Consider the following 22,648-nt stretch of genomic DNA (forward strand, 5'->3'; position numbering starts at 1 on the left):
GGGGATGATAAATGAGCATGAGGGTTTTAAGGGTTCTGAAATGGAAAGAGAAATGTACAAGCAACATATGAAGAGGTTGATAAACGAGGCCAAATGGGAGCTGACATACCACTTTTTGTATTTTATCAGACTATCTGATACAGCATGATGTGCTGAAGGTCAAAAGCAAGACATGATGACAGATTGCATCTCTCACCAGAATGGCCATGCAGTCAGGTTCACTGTTCATCTGATATTCCTCAGGCGTAGAATTAGAAGGATTAATGGTGAATGTAAGTTTCCTCAAACGCTCTTGATTTTGTGCCCTTTACACATTTTGCCAGACAGGTGTGGAATTTTAATCGTTGTGAATAATGATTGGATGCTACAGCGTTGACGGGTGTTGGTTGTGTTCATATTTTCCGCGAATTACAAAAGAGTGAGGGAGAAAAAGATGAAAGGCCTGCAGTCGGCCGGCTCTGCTGGTACACCAAAACTATTGCTTGGTGTTGTTAATTAAGTGTCCCTCCTCTTGCCTCTGCACCCAGACAATGATCCCAGAGCACATTAAAGAGGACCCGGCACTGTTGAGTCTATCAAATGCTTTTTTTTTTTTGCACTGGCTTTTAATAAGTGTGTGTCGGTGTGCAGCAGTTTCCAATGCATTATACCATGTTTAGTGTCAGGCATGAGGGCTATAATAAGGGAACAAGGTTCTCCTTTCATTACTTATTGAACGCTCCTCATATCCGCAGCACTCATTAGACACGGTGCAGACATATGCCGCGGCTGGGAGGCATATGAGGAGTCATTTGTAAAACCCCTAAGGAGCTCTGCAATGTCGTAGCCAGTTCATTTGTCTTCTCTGCCTCTCACAGGTTGTTTGGACGTGTCGGTTTGTGTCAAGCTTTTCTGCTACTCCCTTAGAAAGGAAATGAACCTCGGAGGTGAGCCGCATGCCTGGTGGGGAACACAGGCTGTTTTTAATCAAGCAGCCCTGATATCAGCCATCACAGTCCGACCATGATGTTCGTATTAGGTTGACAGAAGCTGACTGATACTGGCTACTGGAGCAGAGATATATTTTCCTTGTTGCTGCCTCTTCCGCTCCGCTTGTAATTCTGCATCTTTATCAAAGAGCTTTTTTTTTTCTTCTTTTTGTACGCGTTTCTCTTCAACTTTCCCTCATAACAAATGCAGCTGAGTCTGGAGGGATTGTTGTTTAGATGCCTGCTATCTAGTTGTTAACTTGAGTCAAATGCATCAGCATTAGAGGAAACGTACTACAGCCGCTTGCCCTTGCTGCGGATACGAGAGCTGGTGTATGTCAAGAGGTTCTGGGCGTCTCAGTATTGAAAGTAGCTTGTTCTTCCACTTACTAAATAGTTGAATACGATGAATAGTTTGAGTACAATGGCTGGAAAGGATATATATCCTATGCTTTGAGCTGAACTGTTCCAAATGCCCTTGAAACTTCAGAATATATTTTACTTGTATATCAAATCAATTGACCGTCTGATAAATAATGTTTCAACTCTGAAACTTATAGGGATGTAGAGTTTGACTTAATGTACAAGTGATGCATCGGGCTCTCGACTGCTCTTGATGTGATAGGCAGAAATGTCTCCTTCATAAACCGTTTGAAAAATGTCAGTCACCTTGAGACGGTGACCGAGCCCACGGTTCGGCGTGAAGGGGGCTGGCAGCCAGAGACGCCGAGCCTTTCTACAGATCAGGGCCCTCAGATGTGAGAGTTCTAAGAAGCTTGATGTTCTTTAATCCCGCCACCTCTCTCAGGATCATTTGCATCCATTTTTCATCAATCTTTGTGTGAATTCTTAAGATATGAAAAATAGGCCCAGGGCCAGGCTTTTGAAAACTCTTTTTAACTCTTCTGCGTGTTCTCATGCCGAGAGACCGGCCATGTGTTTGAGGACCACGGAGCAATAATTCTCCCTTTGACAAGATTATTCTATGCGTGTCTTTTTTATTGGGTTCAAATAATTGTTAATGATGTGTGCATGGTGCAATATAAATAGTGTATGTTACTGTGCCTGTGTGCCGCTGATGATCCTAAATGAATGAGGGCCAAAAATAGCTTCTAGACCTTCACTAAATGAGATTAGCACTGCTTGGATTGTAAGTATATTCTACAGTATGAGTAGTTTGCAGCATCACACAATATAGGTTCTGTGATGCATAATGTAATACTAAATCCATTAGTTAGGGTATGCTTTGTACTGTCACTCCCATACAAATCAGCTTATGCTTTGTAGGTTGTATTACTATGAACTGTATATCTTTAGTATTTCTTTGTTTTACAGTACACTTAAACATACCTTTTTCTGAAAGGGAGAACATTATGGAACAGCTGTTTTTTCCTGGGGATGACCTGTGAGGAGATCTGTGTCCATCTTTATTGTCAGCTGTTGAGCTTCCAGTGTGCCGGTTCAACTGTTTTTAAATCGGGACATTTAAAAATACTAAAAAGAAAAAAGAAAAAGTATTTCTTAAAAAAGGTTAAGTCCTGTACACAAGGGAAGACATGTAGGGAAGCAAATAATCATCCTGCTGATAAGTTATGTTTTTATTTTAAAGAAAAAGGAGCAAAAACCATCACAAATAAAACAAAAAAATAAAATAAAATCAACCTCCTTTTTGGAGCATTTCTGTTGTGATATACTGGCTACAGCCTGGTCAATCAATAAACCCACACTTGAAATGTCAACTTCAGTCATTTCAGTATTTAGTACCCATGAGTTATTATCCCTGCCCCATCCAGTCATACACCAGAGGGGAAAAGCTGTTTTCCCCTCTGGTGTGCTCCAGCTAATCAGCTGAGCTGAGCTGTAGGTGTGCATGGTGGCTGGGTGGAGCTGCCTGTAGGGCTTCCAGTAGGTGCTGGATGGAGCCAGTCAGTAGGATCTTTGCTGCTCTGCACCGTCATGCCCCTCAGACGCGTTAAAACTGACAAAATGCAGAAAAGTACTGTGTTTCTCAGTCAGTCCGTTCCATTCAAATCTAGTGAATAGTCTACATCTTAAACACACATTGTATTGAGTGTGGACTGCAGAGAAAATGCATTTGAGGTGTAAAAAGAACCTCACATTTTTAACGGATCTTCTTTTTTTTTCAGCTGTAAATTAAGAGCCAATCTCAGCTTTGTAATGTGTTGTGTAGTTCACAACCAAACTGATCTAGCCAACAGTTTTATAACTGTTCTGAAACTCCTTACTCACCAATACAAAAGGGCTTTTCACCCAGGATGCAGCTGATTTCAGCCATCGACTGTGTTGCAGAAGTGGACATGATGTCACTATGATGTCTCCCATCGGTTTGGGGACTGTCGTTTTGAAGTCTCGAGTTCCATATTTGGGCTGTCGACGACTTTTCTTTATGTCGCCATATTCTTTTGTTGTTGTTGTTGTTGTTGCAACCAGAAGAGACGAGAGACTTTTATTGACATTGTTAACCAAAACGGTAACGTTAAGTTTCATGAACTGAAAACAAAAATAAATAAATACGGACAACATCCAGACTGCACAACGCTGTGGCAGCGCACACTGCTTTATTGTCTATTTTAGTCTAAATGGTACAATCATTTTCAAAAGTTTCTACTAGTTTACTAGAAATACCATAAGCCCAACGTTGACAATGTTTACTGATGTAGATCAAGTGAGAATTGGGGTCATTGTTGCATAGACTTCTATCCAAACAGTCTTCTTTATGCAACCAGAGGAGTCGCCCCCTGCTGGCTGTTGGGGGGGGGGGAAATAAGCACGTTGAAGGTCCTTTCGGCAGCACAGAGCAGCGCTGGCCCAGGGGCCGTCATCGTACTCTGTAAGAGGCCCTTTAGGAAATGGTGTCTGCTGTGGCGCGTCCCTCCTCCACTTTACTAACCCCAGAGACTGTTATCCCTCCAGTTAGGTCTGTAAGGCTGCACTCTCCCTCAAGACTCACTGCTAGGTTCTGGCTCACTTCTCTTTTTTGTGTGCCACTACTAAAACCTGGTCCACTGGATTAAACTCCAATGGGGCACAAGTAAGAGGTGATTCTAATTATAGGGTGCTAAACATACAAATAGTCTCACAGGAGGCAGAGTATATCTCCCAGGGATGCCAAGCAAAAGTAGCTGGCTGCCAGGCAACCTAAAGAATGCCAGACAAATGGCAGATATCTGACACAAAGCACAGCAATACAGGGACAATCTGTCAGGCAGCGAGATGAGAGTTTAGCCAGCGAGGCAGCCAGCATTACCAGACTGCCTGGAGGGCTGCTCTACAATGCACTGCCAAATATCAAGACGTATTTCTTACACATGTCCAGCACAAGGCGCACATTTGCATTTCAAGAAACACACATTGGCTGGTGGAACCGTGTTTTACTGGACAGTGACTTATTTGATGAAACCAGGCATGATTAAAATGTCTACCTTTTTGTCACAGATGTAATAGAAAATGCATTAACATCAGCAAGTCATATCCGTCGAGAATCTGCAGTGTATGTGTATTTAATGTACCCGCAAGCTGGATGAATAATTCCATGATTGAATAAATCAATCAATCAAGCCTCAACCTAGAAATGTGAATGTATTGCAGGTGTGTCTCTCCTGTCAATTTCTCCGTCCTGGACACAATAATGGCTTTGGGGAGAGGAGAACATTTTGAAATGCGTTTAAATGAGGCACCTTATTTGTCCTTTTTGGTCCAACAAATGCACACCATCCATCAGGCTGTCCAGCATCGTTGTTTGAGCATCACACTTTGTGTGGAATGACCTGTCAGCGTCTTAAATTTATTTGGTCTTATCTGTGGCTTACCTGTGCTGTTGTGAAAACGAGGACTTTAATCTTTCTCTCTCCCATTACGACAAGTTGCCTTGACCCCTTATGCAAAGTTGACTTCTACCGGCACGGCATGATTCCATATGTGCTCATGAAGCTGATGTGTGGGGGGGAAAAAAAGAGTCTGTTATTTGAATTGACTTTGAAGCAGTGTGTTATTGCAGGTAAAACAACAGCACGTATGATAGATGACCTTATTGTACTCTACAAGCGGCAATATCAGAGGTAGCTCTGTTAGTGCTCCCTGACCGGGTTTCGCTGTCATTGCTCAGCTTTAGCACGAGGAGAGTGTAATATGTAATTTGCTTTTGTATTAACACCACAGGCCGGGTGATAACTTCATTGAACTGCATAGATAAGCGCTGTATTGCATTGGTATAGAGATCTAACTTTCCCACTGTAATTGGACTTGATGATGAATGGCATTGTGGGTCCTAATGTGGCAGTATGGTTTCATCTTGGGGCCTCTGGCTCTCACTGGCTATTATCTCCCTCCCATGAGGATACATAGTGTCTGAGCCTTTGTTGGCTCTGCGCAGTGGAGTGGAGGACCTAATCTATTTATCACAGGGTCCGCGTGACCACCCAGCCAGGCTGCTGTATCGAATCATACCAGGCTCCCTAGTGCTCTTCCTCTAGGGAATGAGGAAGCGCCGATGTAGCATGCAGCTTCACACCTGTCAAACAATGCTGAGGTTGATCATCCCTGAGGAATGGAGCACAGAAGGCAACGCATTTAAATGTATTCTTGAGTCATGGCCTACCCGGCCAAAAATATCTGGGATTTTAACTTTCACCAAAGAGGATGTAATCCTGAGAATTTCATTGTTGAAAAATTCAGGGGATGGATCAGTTATATGACTTCATGCAGAGGTATTGTTGAGAACAATACATGTCTGGTCTTTGGATGGACTCTGAGATATCACCGAAGGGTTGTTGAAGCATGAATCTGGAACTCCTCACTGCTTCAACAACTTTCTGACATGATGAAATTGCCTCATTGAAGCAAGAAATGTTGAACTGCCTCTCGGTGTGTGAAGTCCCAACTCACCCAAATGAAAATCAATGCCGCATCTTTCTAATTCAGGCTCTGAATGAGGTTTGTAAACTGGTACGGTAAATATGGAGACCTGAAGGAACATTCCCAGTTACTTTCCAGAACTAAGACAACCTCATTCAATATCATAGTTATATAACTAATATATATATATATATATATATATATATATATATATATATATATATATATATATATATATATATATATATATATATATATATATATATATATATATATATATATATATATATATATATATATATATATATATATATATATACATATATATATATATATATACATATATATATATACATATACATATATATATATATATACACGTCTTAAAGGCGTCACACAGCATTGATGCAAACAAGCTACCAAACAACCAGTGGAGCGAAACTTCATCAGACTACTTCTGATAAAACATGGCAACAGAAGAAAGCAGAAACATGGACGGAACACTTTATTCATGTTGCAGAGCAGTGGACCGTTTATAATAAAGTCAGAACACTTAGTGGTGACAGAAATATGATTGAAGTGCTTTTGACAAAGTCCTGAACAAATACAATAAGATTCTGGGACACTTAAACTAACTGTTGGTACCTGTTCACTCTATATTTATCTTTCTTTGACTGAGATTCTCTAAAAAGAAATCCACTGTACTGACTAAAGGTCTCCTGCACAGTAAATTACAGCTGTGTACTTTCTTTAGTGCGAGACCACTTAACGTCACTCTACAGGGACCCTAACCACTGAACTGAGACTGGTTATGTGTTAGACCACCTGACTCTACAGGGACCCTAACTACTGAACAGAGACTGGTTATGTGCTAGACCACCTGACTCTACAGGGACCCTAACTACTGAACAGAGACTGGTTATGTGTTAGACCACCTGACTCTAACAGGGACCCTAACTACTGAACAGAGACTGGTTATGTGTTAGACCACCTGACTCTACAGGGACCCTAACTACTGAACAGAGACTGGTTATGTGCTAGACCACCTGACTCTAACAGGGACCCTAACTACTGAACAGAGACTGGTTATGTGTTAGACCACCTGACTCTACAGGGACCCTAACTACTGAATAGAGACTGGTTATGTGTTAGACCACCTGACTCTACAGGGACCCTAACCACTGAATAGAGACTGGTTATGTGTTAGACCACTTAACGTCACTCTAACAGGGACCCTAACCACTGAACAGAGACTGTAATGATGTTCCCTGATAAAAGACAAATGTTTCTTCTGGTAAGTGTAATACACTACTTTTTAATTCATTATTGAATTTTGCGCATAATGCCATTAATCTCTGTTAATCACAGAAAATCATGTGATTAATCAATTAAATTTGTTCATCTTTGCCCAGCACTAATTATTATTATTATTATTATTATTATATATCATAACTTTTAAAAGTCAACAACTTCAAACGGAGGCCGAGTTGACAACAACCCAAATCTTTTTGGATGGATGTCCCTGAAGCATCATCTTATCAAATGGGGGTCTAATGGATACCGGACAGGACATTGGCTCTTCAGGGTATGGCAGGGAGGGGCATGGCCTGCAACATTGACCACATAGACTAACCATAGATACCAGCTTCTCGCAAAAATAGAAAATATATCAGGTTTCTAGGTATGGTTAACATTCAGGTCCACTATGCATGTATGATTACAGTCATTGTTGGAGCTGAGTGTACAGAGAGCATCTGAGTTGAGAATGTCGGACTAAGCAGAGACAGACGTTCACATTTAATCAGTGTCATTCTCCTCGCATCCACTGGGCTTTACTGCTGCTTTGGAGCATGGCCTCGGTGTGTACTATGTTCCATTCCGTGCTCATTACGCACATCGCATAGTGAGAACCAAATCCAAGTTTTTAACTGACGTTTCCATGGAAACACGACACTGAGCAGGAAGAAGAGAGGTGCATAGTGTACTTTGCCTTGAGTGGCTGCTCAGATCCAGATGACTCCCCCCATCGCTCAGTCGGGAACGGGAGCTGAGACATTTATGGAATCCACCTCCTCCAGCCTCCGTCGGACAGCAAAACCCAGCTACAAGTTCTGCTTTTATAATCCGATATTTTGTTGGTTTTGCCCATTTCTTTTCTTTTTCTTTTGGTGTATTTTCCTTCTTGCTTGTAGGACAAAGGAGCTTAAATACATTGAATATGGAGGCCAAAGCAAGTAGAAGTATATTGTGTATTCCAATTGCCCTGCATGATGTTTGTTAACCCAAGTGCAGCATGAAATCCTCTCAGTTTAAGTACTGCGGGATGGGCCTGGCTACAATAAACGCTCGCTCAGTGGTCATGCAAGTGCTCTGATGGAAATCGGGGAAAACTTTTCTGCGGATGGGAAGCCACGGATTTCTCTTCCTGACACCCAGATACGTGAAAGGCACGTTAATGAAAACACCATCTCCTGTCAATGACACTCCATCTTCAACATAATGGAGCTTTGGATATCAATATGTGAATGTCCTGTAGTGGTGAAAATTAATCTCTGGTGCCTCAAGTGCATGATGAGATGTGTGAATAATTCACAGCTTCTTGTTTATCTGACCTTGAAGCGCTCTCTCTCTGTGTGTGTGTGTGTGTGTGTGTGTGTGTGTGTGTGTGTGTGTGTGTGTGTGTGTGTGTGTGTGTGTGTGTGTGTGTGTGTGTGTGTGTGTGTGTGTGTGTGTGTGTGTGTGTGTGTGTGTGTGTGTGTGTGTGTGTGTGTGTGTGTGTGTGTGTGTGTGTGTGTGTGTGTGTGTGTGTGTGTGTGTGTGTGTGTGTGTGTGTGTGTGTGTGTGTGTGTGTGTGTGTGTGTGTGTGTGTGTGTGTAGCTGGGAGGTGCTGCGGTTCCTACTGTCAAACCTGCGCTGGTGGATGGAGGAGTACTGCTTCGACGGCTTCAGATTCGATGGTGTTACCTCCATGCTGTACCATCACCATGGCATCGGTAAGGCTGGTTTGTGTGCATCTCGTATTTCAGAACTGGGTATTGTGCGTAAAGCTTGTCATAACTACACTCCATTAAAACCCACAGTGCAGCCCAGACTTGTGTGCTTATATTTCTGATCAAAACAGCATGTTTCAATAAAAAAAAAATAGGGATCCAACTTTTTCAGTCCTGATTCAGAAACCAATACCTGGGGCTTTTGGCATCGGCCGATAACAATCCCATACCAGTGTTTAATCAATATGTGTATGTAGCCCCCCCCTCTCTGTTGCTGTTTTAATCAGGGTCCTCCTACTTTCCCCCTGTTTGCATGGGAGGTGCACTGAAAGAGGGTCTACTTAAATTCTTACTATGGCCTACTGTTGGTGTGGGCTCAACTCCCATGCATTTATATACATATATATCCCGGGTTAAATTCCTCGTGTCCTTTATAAATATAGCAGGTTGCTAACCCTGGAATTCTATCAAGACACGGGATTAACCCACATTAACATTTATTCTTCCCAAAACAATACGCATAACAGGAACACACACTCATCCCGGGCGTTAACAGTCTGTGCTAGGGTACCCTAGGCTGGCGCGCTTGTTGGAGCTCAGGTTAATCCTCCTCCTCTGCGGGGTCAGTACTCACGGTCCCCAGAGAGAGCGAGTGATGCAGTCCTACTAAAACCAGCTGGTCCCCTCTGGAAGCGCGATGATCCCCGGAACCTCCGTCCTGCCTCCCCTCTTCTCGCCGGCTACGTCGTCCTCAAGGAACCCCTCACGGGTTAACCGTCAGCTGGTCCGCCGCACTCCGACCGCGCTTTCAACCCGGCTCACTGTCCTCCGTGGATCTGCTCCTCGACGCCAATCCCAAACCCTCCGTTCACTCTTCCGCTAACACACCTGTTCCCCCACCCTCGAAATCATCCCGAACTCTAGCATCACCTCCCTTTTATCGTCACTCACCTCCCTCCTTCTGATTGGCTCCCCACCCTCTGGACACCGGAACCAGCCCAGAAAAGTCGGGAAACAACAGACCTCATAACAAAACGCACCACCACACACATATAATCAAATCAACAGGGCACATGTATGCCTCTCTGTATGGAAGTCACTGAGATCATTATTTGATGTGGAAGGTAACATCAAGGCAACATCAGGCTTGACTTAAACATTGCTTTCTTAACTTAAAAATATAATGAATGCATACATGTATTATTGTTGTTGTGTAACATGAAAATGTGAATAAAAAAAAAACTAAACTACTTCTCCAAAAGATGTTTTAATGAATAAATGGAGTTGAGCGAAATACTAAAAAGTGAGATACTCACAGACGGAACTGCACACTGCCTGCAGCCTGAGTAAAACATATTCCTCCACAGTATTTCAAATAAGGTCAACCTTCTGACTGAAGTGTGTAATTTTACATGTTGTCCGATTAGAATTATTTAGGAAAGAGAGACAACTGAATTAAGCAACGATTTCACGCTTGGATAAACTGTTAACGCCTTAAGATACATAGTAATGTGCCAGTAAACACAATACATGTTCAGCTCTGCGTTTTGTGAGCAGGGGAATGCACTCGACACATTTGCCAGGCCTTCTGAATGCGCACAACGCATTTTGGTGTCTTACACAAACCTTCCGCAGAGAGCACGGGAAATAATCCACACGGCCCTTTTGCAATAATGCAGTCTGTGATATGGGTAATAGGTTATTATGAATCTCTCTGAATATACCACAAGTAATGCTAGGTGCAGCTTTCTAGGTGTCGCTCATGCACTTATCAGATAACGAGTCAAAGTCCCTGTACTAAACTGAATGAGCGTTGCGTTCCACTTTTCCCTTCAGCACAGTTCAAAAGAAAAGCGGTGGAGTAAAACAGCACCAGCACCTGAACATCCTGAGGAACGGATGATTTCAGGAATCCGCATGAAAGATATGAGTGTTGACGTGCGCGTGTGTGTGTACTCCTCAGGCTCTGGCTTCTCGGGGGACTACAGTGAGTACTTTGGCCTACAGGTGGACGAGGACTCTTTGGTCTACCTAATGCTTGCCAATCACATTCTCCATACTCTTTATCCGGACTGCATCACTGTTGCAGAGGTAAAAAAACACACTCCACAACACACCTTTCAGCTTCCACTTACTTTGCAATTTCAATGCCCACAGGCTATTATTAATTAAAAGCACTTAATAGTCAGGCATAGCTTACTTACATATTCATTGGTGTAATTAAGAGGCAATGCACAAGGAAATTGGGGTGTCTCTCTTTTTTTGGCCTGTGGTATAGGAGTTTGAGCCTCTTTAATATGTGAGTTGTGTAGTGGTATTGATGTGATCTCGGCTGACTACAGGGAAAGAAATCTGTGCACACAAATGGAGAATGTGATATGAAATGGTGTGACTTCTCTGCAGGATGTGTCGGGGATGCCTGCTCTCTGCAGAGGAGTGGAGGAGGGAGGGCTTGGGTTTGATTACCGACTGGCTATGGCCATCCCTGACAAGTGGATTCAGGTGAGATGATTTACTCTTTCTTTTTTGTGTCCGCTCTGCTTGTTTTTTTCTTTTTATTCTCCCCAGCGGGTTTCCCCAGACACTGTAGGCCTCCGCTCACGCAGAAATGTACGAGCCACAAGTCGAGGGAAAACTGAAAGCATCTCAAAACGGGGATGAAAGACAAAGGGAGTGACGGGACATGTTAGGATGCCTTAAACACTCTTGCGCTATCTTATAGCTGAGTCTGTTGCTCAGCATCTGAGCCTTTTTTAAGAAGCTTTCAAGTGTAAAACTTGCCGAGCAATATAGTGACGCGAGGCGCTTGCCCTGTATTTTCCTGAAGGAACTTGCACACTGTTTTGATCTGATGTGACTTGAATGGATGAGGAGGCTTAATACACCTGTAAACGAGGCATTAACAACCGACTTCTGAATCTATGACTATACATGCCATTAACCTTGGAACGGGTTGTGTACAATAAGTACAATGTAACAGAATATCTCTGGGTTAAAGGAGACATATGCTCATTTTCGGGTCTTGTATTTTTGGGTTTCTGCCAGAACATTGTTACATGCTTTGATGTTCAGGAAAAAACCTAATTTGTTCATACTGCCTGAATATATAGTACTAATCCTTTGTCTAAAACTGCCTGTTTAAGCCCCCCCTCTCCCTAATTGGTCAGCGCTTCCCGGTCTTCCGGTCTGTCCTCCCGGCTCGTTTAAAGGCCCAGTTGTTGAATACGGGCTGTGTACATTTCTCCGTGGATGAAGTGTTTTGATACTGACACATGTGGCACCTAGACCTGCTTTATAATGAACAAAAAGACATGTAAATGATGAATAAATGAATGAATGCACAGCAAACTTAATTTACACATTGATAGTATTCTACATTGATTGCTTGCTGAGATTAAATCAAGTGATTGTTTCCATAATTCCAATACTGCACTATAAAATAGATCTTCTTTCACACTGCTCCAATTAAACTAGGCTGTTCTATAATTGGAGACTTTAACGGTCTGGACCCTCCTGTACAAGTGCTTTGCATAATATATTACACAATTAAATACAATAAAACTGAGGAGGATAACATACTGTTAATGTTTTATTAAGCAAAGCTCCAAACAAACTACTGAATGTAAGAAGGATAACCATAAATATTCTTCAACAATGACTGTCACATTCACAGTGAGACATATTTACAAATGTAAACGGGTCACATTTATTTTCTTGACCTCTTTTGCTGTTATGAAGAGTTGTTTTTCATTTCTTCTCCCGGAGCGGCACATACTTTTCTTTTATCAAACTGCAGAAGGTCTTTGTGCTTTTTCTAAAGCAGTGTTAATTTATTTTCCCTTTCCTCCCCTGCTTAATCCTACTGGCTCTGTGAATGGGAAGGTCATTCTTTTTCCATTCAAACACCGAGCTATGAATAAATGATGGAGGAGAAATAATTGTCATTTGAAAATAAAAGCAAAAGGAAGACAAACTTGCAGACTGTTAACTAAAAGGTCATCATGTCACTGATCCAAGCTGAAATCTCCTTTGTGTTGTTTTTTTTCCTTAAGTGGACCATTTGAATAGGCCGGCAGTCACCTTTACGTTTCATTTTGATTCATTATTCCATCTGATATGTCTGTCCTTGGGGTGACTTAACATGATGTCAAAGCAAAGGGTATTTTTCTGTTTAAAATGAATGCTCTGTTTATGTTATTTTCTTGACACTCCCTCGTATAAGCAGGTACTGTATATCACCCACCACTCGTTTATAAGGCCAAAGGGTAATTTCAGCCGTAATGAATTCATGAAGAAAAGGGTCAATTATGTCCACTCTAACATTAAGGAACACATTAAGCTGTTAAATGTCAAAAATATAATTATTACATTTGAATTTCCATTCATTCATTTAATGAAATGGCAATAGAGCTTGACGGTTTATAGTCCTAAAATTCATTGAACACAGAGTTCCCAAACCAGATCTCTAATGCTTCAAAATGTCTTCAAATGGTACCTCTGTGTGAGGTAAGAATACCTTGACGTGTGTTCATTGTAGAGATGCTTGTGCTAAACAATTCTGTGTTTCTCATCAGTCCATGTTCACCTCAGTGCTCATTGTCTTCAATGCAAACATCCCAGTGAAAATCATGACAACTCTGGACGGCGTTTCGTCTTGTTGGCCTACAAAGACACACCATTGCTCAACTTCAAGTTGCAATGTGACTTTGGAAGAGCAAGGGTGTTGTGCTCTTGCTTTCATCTGTGTTGCTTCTTTTAAATAACATCCCATGTTTTCACAAGTTTCATTAGTCAGTAAAAATTAAAGATTATTTGAAACATTAGTTTGGGTTGTAGCATAGTAATATGTGGTTGGGAACTGGTTCTCAAGCTTCATTCTGAAGAGCTGAAATATGAGCGATCAGTACCACCACTTCGTTATTCTGTACTGGGGAAAAGATGGTTTGGAGGAAGTCTTGAGGGTAAAAGGCCCTTTAGGCAGACCAGTTTTTTTTCTGCCCAGTATCAGAATTTTCTGTTTTTCCATGTATCCTCAAGGTTACCACCAGCCAACCAGCCATGCCATACAACCTAAAATGCTGCTCCCTTACAGACAAACTGTAGCTAATGTGTACTCGAGTACAAAACATTAGAGAAAGATGCCACAGCATCCACTCCAGCAGATGATTTTACAACAATAATGTTTCTGGATGTTCAGTGTTCAGGACATACAGTATACACTGTGTATTTAGAATATGCTGGTCATGTTAAGCCACATCAAAATGTTGCTTCACAAATATATGACCTGCATCAATGATTGCAACTGGTTATCCTCTAGTAAAATAATGGATTTAGGTAAGAAGATTACAAAAACAGTAACTTGAATAGCAGAGTGAATAACCTGGTGATCACTGCTAAAATTGAAAGAGGCTGATTACTCATTGCCAGCAAACGTAAAAAACACCATTGAGGGATATGTTGCCACCCGGCAACGCTTCAGACTGGATGGGGAAGTTCTGGACGCCAAATATTCTCCGTCCTTCCACAACAACTGTTGAAGCACCCTTTAGCTTGCCTCTTCAGCCCAAACTGCCCAAACTGCCACTGTGAAAGTACTTAATGGCCCACAAGAGGAAAACATTGTTTTTAACCATCAGGCCATTCGGTATGAAAGTCCACAACTGTGCAACATGGAAGCCGAGCAGCACAGGGAAGGTGTAGGCATACTCAGCCATCCATCCGGAGATAAATTAACATTATTATGTATTTCTTTATCCGAGAGTTGATGTCTGCACTTATGGCACCATCACACACTGGCGTACACACGCACACTCGCACTCAGAAAGCTTCTTTCAGCCCTGTTTGCCTCTTCTGGAGAATATATTCACTGTACTTGGGATCAATACATAACTCATAGTGTATTCCCTTGATCCCCTTGTTGGTTCCTCAAAGCCTTTATTAGAAATGACTCCCACTCGTCTTAAGTACTCTACAGTGTTTTAAGAAATCAGCAAGTATTACTTAAGAAAGTACATTTGTTGGAAAGCAGACAAGCAGCACGTTCTCTCTGGCGATGTATCTGTCTGTTTGTGTTGGCTGGAATGTGGATTGTTTGTGTGTGTCTACAACAAGTAGATGACTTTTCTTGTTTGATATTGAAAGGAAAATGCTGCTTGTAGAAGGCCTAAAGAGGTTATCTTTTGTAAGATTCATGTAAAGCCGTGGCGTTTAATCCAGTGAGCCCACACTGAAAGTTATATTTACTCATATTTTTGGTGATGAAGCGAAGCCGAGTGTGTGTGTGTGTGTGTGTGTGTGTGTGACCTCGGCGCCGCATGCATCCTCTTGCACTACGGTTTCTTGTGTCTCTCGATGGGGGAAGTCTATGCATCGTTAATCAAGCCTGTCTCTCACAGCAGTGGGTTTTACTCAGTAGCCATGATGGAGGGAAGACAAGGGAGGGAGGAAGAAGAGAGAGAGAGAATCCCAGACTTGACCTTCCTCAGTGATTCTTGCAATAGCTGTGCGGCACCGCTGAAACGGAGCCTCCTCCACGGTAACCAAAGGTTTTACAGGATTATCCTCGGGACGCCTCTGGAGAGGCTGTTGCTGCTTTTACTTTTCAAACAATATTGCTTGCAACGCAATATTCGTGTAGATGCTTCTTCTGGTTGCATTTTCCTTTTCAATTACATCTGTTGCCTCCTCGAGGAGACTTGACATCGCATGAATCGCAAAGCTGTGGGAGAGCAAGCGAGCAGCGGAGTTTGTGTATTTCTGTGCAGGGAAGCAGTCACATGAACATGCCGCGGTATAGTCAGTGAAGTGCACTCAGGGCTAGCCTTGCCTCTTCTCACAGAGTGTCAATTAGGGAAGGATTTGAATGGACTGAAGTGGAGCCTCCAGTGAGGGGTGTGTAGTGGAGACGGAGACATGGCGCGGGGGGTGGCGGGCATTCAGGAAGACAGACAGAGAGACGGGCAAGAAGAAACAGAAGGAATGAGAGACAAAGAGACGTTGGCTTATTTATAGAATCGCATGTGAACCAGTGATTCTCGAGCGGGGCCTCACGCTGCGCTTCGTCCCCAGCATGACTGATTGATATGACTCATTTACAGGCTGCAGAAGGCTGTTAGGACCAACAGGCTGTGAACAATTAAGATATCCTAATGAGGACCAGATAAGGCGCACAGCACAAGTTTGGATGATTCGATCTGATCGTGACCATAAAATGCTGTCACTCCTAATGGATAATGTTACAAAAGCCCTCCGATTTAACAAGCACCCTTCCCTCCAGCTACAATAGATTGAGATGTAATTGAAACAATTAGAGGCGGAGGCAGTAGGGGGCGAGGCAAAGAGAAGGCGATGCAGAGACTGGCATCTCTCTGCTTCTCCGCTCTTCAACTTGAATGAGTCAATTGTCCCGAATTTTGTTTGTTTGTCCATTTATTTTAATTGAATGGAAATATCAGTCTGCACAGCTCTCTCTCTCCTTATTAGTTCAAGGGGGAAATCCATTTCTGGTCAACATACTTTGCTCTATCATACTGGAACGCTTTCATTTAACATGACTCTTCTCGTCTCCTTTTAACATTCACATCTCAGCTCCATTCTGCACTATTTTATGAGCTCATTGCACTCTGAGGTCTCCCTTGTATGGTGTTACTGGCGAGAGATTTAGATGATGACTCCTTCAGCAAACTGTGAGGCGGCCTGAGGAGTGCCTTTCAGCCGAGTCAAGCCGGAGACATTTGTGTGGGCAGAATGTTCATTAAATTTCAACAAAAACTGAAAGTATAAAGATAGGGAGGCATTAACTTGATCCGTGGTATTGCGTGTTGCACACCTCCGTTCCCTGCTCATCTCTGGGGGCGGCGCTGCCTGTGAGAAAAGAGGATGTCCCCATAGCAACACGGTGCCAGTAAAGACAGGAGAGGCAGGATGCTCGGGCCAGCCACCAAATGTAAAACAAGAGCTTTACACTAAACACATCTCTAGTCCTTCCCAGTATGATGTGATGGCAGTGGAGAGGCTCTGGAATCAGTCACAGAACGCCAGTGGCAGGGAGATGACCTCATCCTGCACCGCTAGATTCTTTTTCTTATTTTATTTCTGGCTCTGCCTAATTAATCTGGGCACTCTGGTTGGCTCCTGACAGCAGGCTTGTAAAGTAAGATTTGTGCACTGCTCATTATCATTGATGAAGTGGAGTGTCAGTGGTGCCAGGAAGCTCGGCTGGTCGGGGCTGATGTGGGTGAGCTGGTGGTAGGGAAGTCGTCAACCCAGTCACTCTAGTCTCCGTTCCGACAGCCCCACTCCCAGATTAATTGCTCCCAGACCACTTTTGCGGTTGAATTGAATTGTAATGATTCATAAGGAAGAGTAAAGTGTCTGAATGTACGTGGATGTGGAGGCAGACAGGATGATCTCCGGGGTATATTCTGCAGATTCAGTTGTTTGGCTTTTATATTGAAGCCGGTGGAAATACGAGGGTTGCATTTAGAGGATATATTTATTTTCAGCCGACGTCGCATTCTTAGTTTAGCTGAAGGAGTGAAATTTAATTTTAAGCTTTGTATTACTATTCAATGTATCCATATGTTAACCATTGTATTGTAATATTCTCCATGATGCTACTCACCTATTCAACCTTGGCAACACACTTTTTATTTAGAAGTGAAAAACCTGATCTCATCTGCCTTGATTATTAGGAAATGTAATTTATTATATAGGCATAGTCATAACATTTTCACTTGTGGTGATATGTATGCACCTAATAATCTCCCCGATGTTTCTTCATTATCTTTTTTTTCTATTCAATGGATTTTCCAGCCTTCACTAACATCCCACGAGGTGTGCAAAGACTTTCTCTCTCCCAATATACAGTAGCACTGAATATAGAGCTATAAAGACGATGGAAGCATCAGTTTGTTACATGTCTTTAAGTTTAATTAAAATGCTTAATTTTTTTTTTACCTTAAGTATATCTTTTATTCCTTTTTTCTTTGAATGTATGCACAATTTGTATCTGTTGGATTTATTGAAGAAGACCTTGTGTAAGACATCTTTGCTCCTGTAGTTCTTTACTTATTTAGTTTACTGAATGTCTTTTACCATAGTGTCTTAATGTGCCTGAAAATGTGGCTTCATACCTCTCATTTTCCTCTAAAGTGTATTTAGTCATGAACATTTAATGGTAATCAACTTTGAAAAAAAGGGTTCATTAAAAAAAAAACTAATAAAAAAAAAAAGACTACACGGTGAAAACAAAATCATTTGAATACTATTCAAATCCAGCTATACATGGGACACAAATAGGTGGACATAAGATCAAACCTGGCAGCTGGGGCGAGACACTCTATGCCAAAGCCTGCTTGTGATTTAAACTGTAATCGTGGAAATTACAGTGATGTTTGTTCTAAGGTATAAGGTCCTCTGCATCAGGGTGTTGAGCTTGAACCAAAGAACAGCCAGTGTGGCTTGGCTCGAGGATCTGAGGCAGCGCACTGAACTCAAAGGGAGTTGAAAGTCTGAGAATTTGTCGCACATGCAGATGAGAAGTGCCTCACTGAGGTTTTCTGGTGGCAGTGGGAATGACTAATATGGCCACACAAGGCTGAGGTTAGGAAGAGTGAACGTGAACAGATGGGGATATATAGAGCAGGTGAGCCTCTATTTAGGTGGACCAGCCAGTTCATCTCAGACATATTGATCCACACAATTACCTTCTTTACTCCGAGGATCATGGCTCTGTAGAGTAATATAAAGGTTTCCTGACATGTCAATCAGCTGTCACAGCAAATTCCACCGAGAAGACTTCAGCCTGTCACTGAGATGGGCTCTCCAACTCCCCCACCAATCAGACAGGCTGCATGTCTATCACCAAGGGTTCTTTGAGGGCGTAAACTCTTTTTTTCCATTTAGGATTGCTATAAATACTGTGACTTTCTAACATCTCTCTTGTTTATCACATCATCTCCGTTGCCCACTACTGTCGATGTGATTATCTTCACTTTGCCCCTGTGCTCTCGTTAGCTCCTCCACCTCCTAAAAATGACCCCTTCAGCAGGAAGTGTGCATGTAGGCAGGCCAGTGGCAGGGCATTGATTTCATGGTTGGATTTATTGTTGAATCCCTCTGTTTGGATGAGAGGCTCTGACCTTGCCCATCTCAGGTGGGGAGGGCTGATGCCTTACTACCCATGGGCTGTAGTGAAGTTATTAAAAACTCCATTACCGCCATTCAAAGGTAGACATAACTCACAGTGCGGATATAGAGATGTCAAAACAGAGATTGATCTGAGAAAAAAGTGTAACCCAGAGAAAACTCAAAGGTAGAAAGAGTGCCAGATCTGAAATACTGAGCTTTAGACATCAGTCAAAGCCCGACTGGATCTCTCAGCAACACATCTATCAAGTCCTTTTTCAATAACCCCTCTCTGTCACCGTGTAGATCCTGAAGGAGTTAAAGGATGAGGACTGGGACATTGGCGATATCATCCACACACTGACCAACAGGCGCTATGGAGAGAAATGCATAGCCTATGCAGAAAGTCATGATCAGGTAAGCTATTTTCTACAAGATCCCTTTTAAAAGGGTCTGGATTATCTTGCTGTGGGTCATAAAACATAACCCACCTTTCTAGGCTCTGGTTGGGGATAAGAGTCTGGCCTTCTGGTTGATGGACAAGGAGATGTACACCAACATGAGCTCCCAGATTCCCATGACAGCCATCATCGACCGCGGCATGCAGCTGCATAAAATGATCCGCCTCCTCACTCATGGTCTGGGTGGAGAAGGCTACCTCAACTTCATCGGTGAGTGATTGTGGTAACACAAAGAGAATGTAACAACCTACAGTTGGCATGTGGGGCCACTGTGATGGCAGTAAGCTCAGTGTGGTGAAAAAATGATAGAAAGAAAGAAGGAAAGAAAGAGAACAAAAGAGAGTTGATTATAGAACCTCCAGTGACACCAGGCTACATTTACACGGTTTGATTCGCTTTATGAATGCTACTGTCGACTAGAAAGTAAAGATTTGAAAGAAAAGGATATTATTAACTACCAACTGTGACATTCACGCTGGTAAATGGACCTGTACTTCTACAGCACTTTTCTATTCTTCCGACCACTCCGAACACTACATGACATCATTCAACCATCCATTCACTGATGGGAGGAGCCACCTGCCCATCAGGACTAACCAACATTCACACACAGTAGGCACAGCTACAGGAGCGCGTGTGTGCGTGCGTGTGTGTGTGCAGATGGTTTTCCCGACAGTTCATGCAGAGGTGTATGTTTGCTGTGTCCGCCCCCCCGCGTCCCCCATGAACCCTAGGTATAGAGTATGGCTTAAAGAAATATGGACGCTAAGAATTAGAATAAGCATGCTAATCTGGAGTTAGCACAAAGCCGGTTGTACTTTATCACCGATCACAGACTGCGTGCGTGTGCGTGTGCGTGTGCATGTGTGTGATCAGGTTCCTGTGTTTTGATGGTGTCTTGGTGGAAGATTTCAGTGTTGAAACAATAAATTAATTGACATAAAATGAACAAACAACAATTATGATAACTCATTGGTAATTTAATTCACGAAAATGACAAACATGTCTTTGTTTCTCTCAAGTATAAGGATGTTCTACTGGTCTCTGTTGTACATTGTAAATTACATACATATTTTGTTTAAACCATTGGTCAGACAAAACAAGCAATTTGACATTTTCCTTTTATACTAATTGAATTATTGAAAAAAATAATTGGCAGAATAATCTTTAATAAAAACAATCGACTGCTGCAGCCCTAATATACTGTAATTATGTGTGTGCATCGAGGAGTTAATTTACACACACACACAATTATGGTTCACAATATATATACTGTATAATATTGTTGATTTAGCTCCCACATCATGTATCGCGTACGACACAGCATATAAAATTACATTACATTGCTTGTCAAATAATTATTTGATATACTGTACATGTATATTCAAATCATATGAACAGGTCATATTATTAATAGTCATGAGGCAGTCGAGTTTGTGATTGTAAGGCATCGTCTTTCTGCTTGGTTCAGTTTTTGTTGAGGGTTCATTTTCGATCCCTTTCATGTACTGTATTCATCCTGAATTTGAAGCTCTCCCCTCAGGCGGACACAACAATCCCTAAGAGTTCAATGAACGGATAGAAATGCACATTTATTCTCCTGTCCATCCAAGTCCTCCATGGGCAACAGGCAGAAACGGGATTCACTCTACATTTTTAATTGATGAGCTATTACTTGCGTGTTTATTTTTGCACTATTGTTTCAGGGTGTTTTGTGCTTTTATTTGTGTACATATCATTATGCCATAGTGTGTTTATTTAGCTTCAGGGCAAGACACACACAATGTATCTTTGCAAAAATAAAAGATATCCTAATTCACTAGGGCTTGAAATAGCTTAAAGTAGCCCTTGTCACTTATTTTCCATTCGGGGTGAAGTGTTCAGTTATTAGATTTCTTATATTTCTTTCATGGATAAATAGCTCGCGACCAATGAGTCAAGGCCAATGATAAGCATCAAAGAAACCTTTTGAAGTGGGCTTGACGTTAACACTTGCCAAAGCTGATGGGGGAAATACAGGACAAAAGCTGTCGAAGATCAGATAGGCTACTGTTTTTTTTTCTCTCACATTAATTCCAATTCATAGTCACTGTCGAGATGCTTCTCGCATCAATAATAAATATGCGTTATTAAGGCCTGCGTGTAGAGATAATAGAGTGGTAATGAATGATGTTGGAAGTTGACCTTGGTTGAGGGCAATGCATTTCCTTGGATGAGCCTTACTAATGTAAACGCAGCCGGTCCTTGTGATCCACAGACTTTCAGCTCCACCTGGTGACCGGGCTATCTGGGCAAGCTCTGAGTCTTTGGATTAATTATCGCTTAGTATTCACTGCGATGTCCAGTCTTACTCTGGGAAAAAGAGTGAAACACCCTGTGAATTTTTGCTCTGACGTGTCGGGGGTGTGGTGGGGGGGAAGGGAAGCCCAATCAAAGAGGCTGGCAATCATAACAGCTCATAATGAACAGGATGTCAGAGAACTGACCCCCTGTGGGGCAGTTGAGGGACCGTTGATGGTAATCATATCTCCTTCTCTGGCTTAAGTAGAGCTCAACGTCTCGCTCTGCTGTGTGTCTCATGGACTTTTACTCTCAATCAGTGCCGTGTCAGAATCATCAGATGATGCGGTGTTGGAAAAACAATACTTGAAATGGTTATTTGACAATTATTTCATCCACTCAGTCGAGTCCTTTATCGTTAGTGAAAATTACTCAAGATGTTCACTCAATCTTCGCCCTAACCCATACTTTTTAAAAATTGCATCCTTTGATCACATAATATTTCCCAGTCCAAAGCCATAAACATATCCAGTCGTTAAAGGACAATATTTTATAAGTCTTGTAAGATTCGTGTTCAAAGCTCCGGGTCCCGTGGCCGCAGGAAATTCAGGATTCGAGTTAAAGTTTAACAATATTTAATGGCAAAGATAATACTCATGTAGCGTTCACGATCGTGGGGCCAGAAAGGAGGAACTCTCCACAGACGGAGTGCAGCTCCCAGGGAGCCACAGACCGGGGCTGTCTCGAGTCTCCAGACCAGTAGAACCATGTCCCCAGAACAAAAGCTCGGCTATTAGTATGGTCATGCAAATGAATTCACACCTAAAGGTTAGTTCCATTGGTCAGTTCAAAGGATGCCGCCATTCTGTTCGCTACGCCAATTAGTAAACAGGCAAGGTCAAAGCTCACTCTTCCGGTCAAGGACAGGAAGTTCCCCTTCACAATA

The 22,648-nt window shown here is 42.3% G+C and overlaps 1 protein-coding gene across 1 annotated transcript in view; it reads left to right on the plus strand.

Moving 5' to 3' along the window:
* Positions 1–22,648, plus strand: part of gbe1b (glucan (1,4-alpha-), branching enzyme 1b) — an 82,690-nt gene that overhangs the window by 20,218 nt on the left and 39,824 nt on the right. Inside the window, exons 8-12 of the mRNA XM_034548437.1 lie at positions 8,721–8,836; positions 10,797–10,924; positions 11,237–11,335; positions 19,268–19,378; positions 19,461–19,632. Of these exons, the coding sequence (XP_034404328.1) occupies positions 8,721–8,836; positions 10,797–10,924; positions 11,237–11,335; positions 19,268–19,378; positions 19,461–19,632 (626 nt within the window). The remainder of the gene's footprint in view (positions 1–8,720; positions 8,837–10,796; positions 10,925–11,236; positions 11,336–19,267; positions 19,379–19,460; positions 19,633–22,648) is intronic.

This window comes from Cyclopterus lumpus, chromosome 13 (genome assembly GCF_009769545.1).
Source record: "Cyclopterus lumpus isolate fCycLum1 chromosome 13, fCycLum1.pri, whole genome shotgun sequence".
NCBI lineage: Eukaryota > Metazoa > Chordata > Actinopteri > Perciformes > Cyclopteridae > Cyclopterus > Cyclopterus lumpus.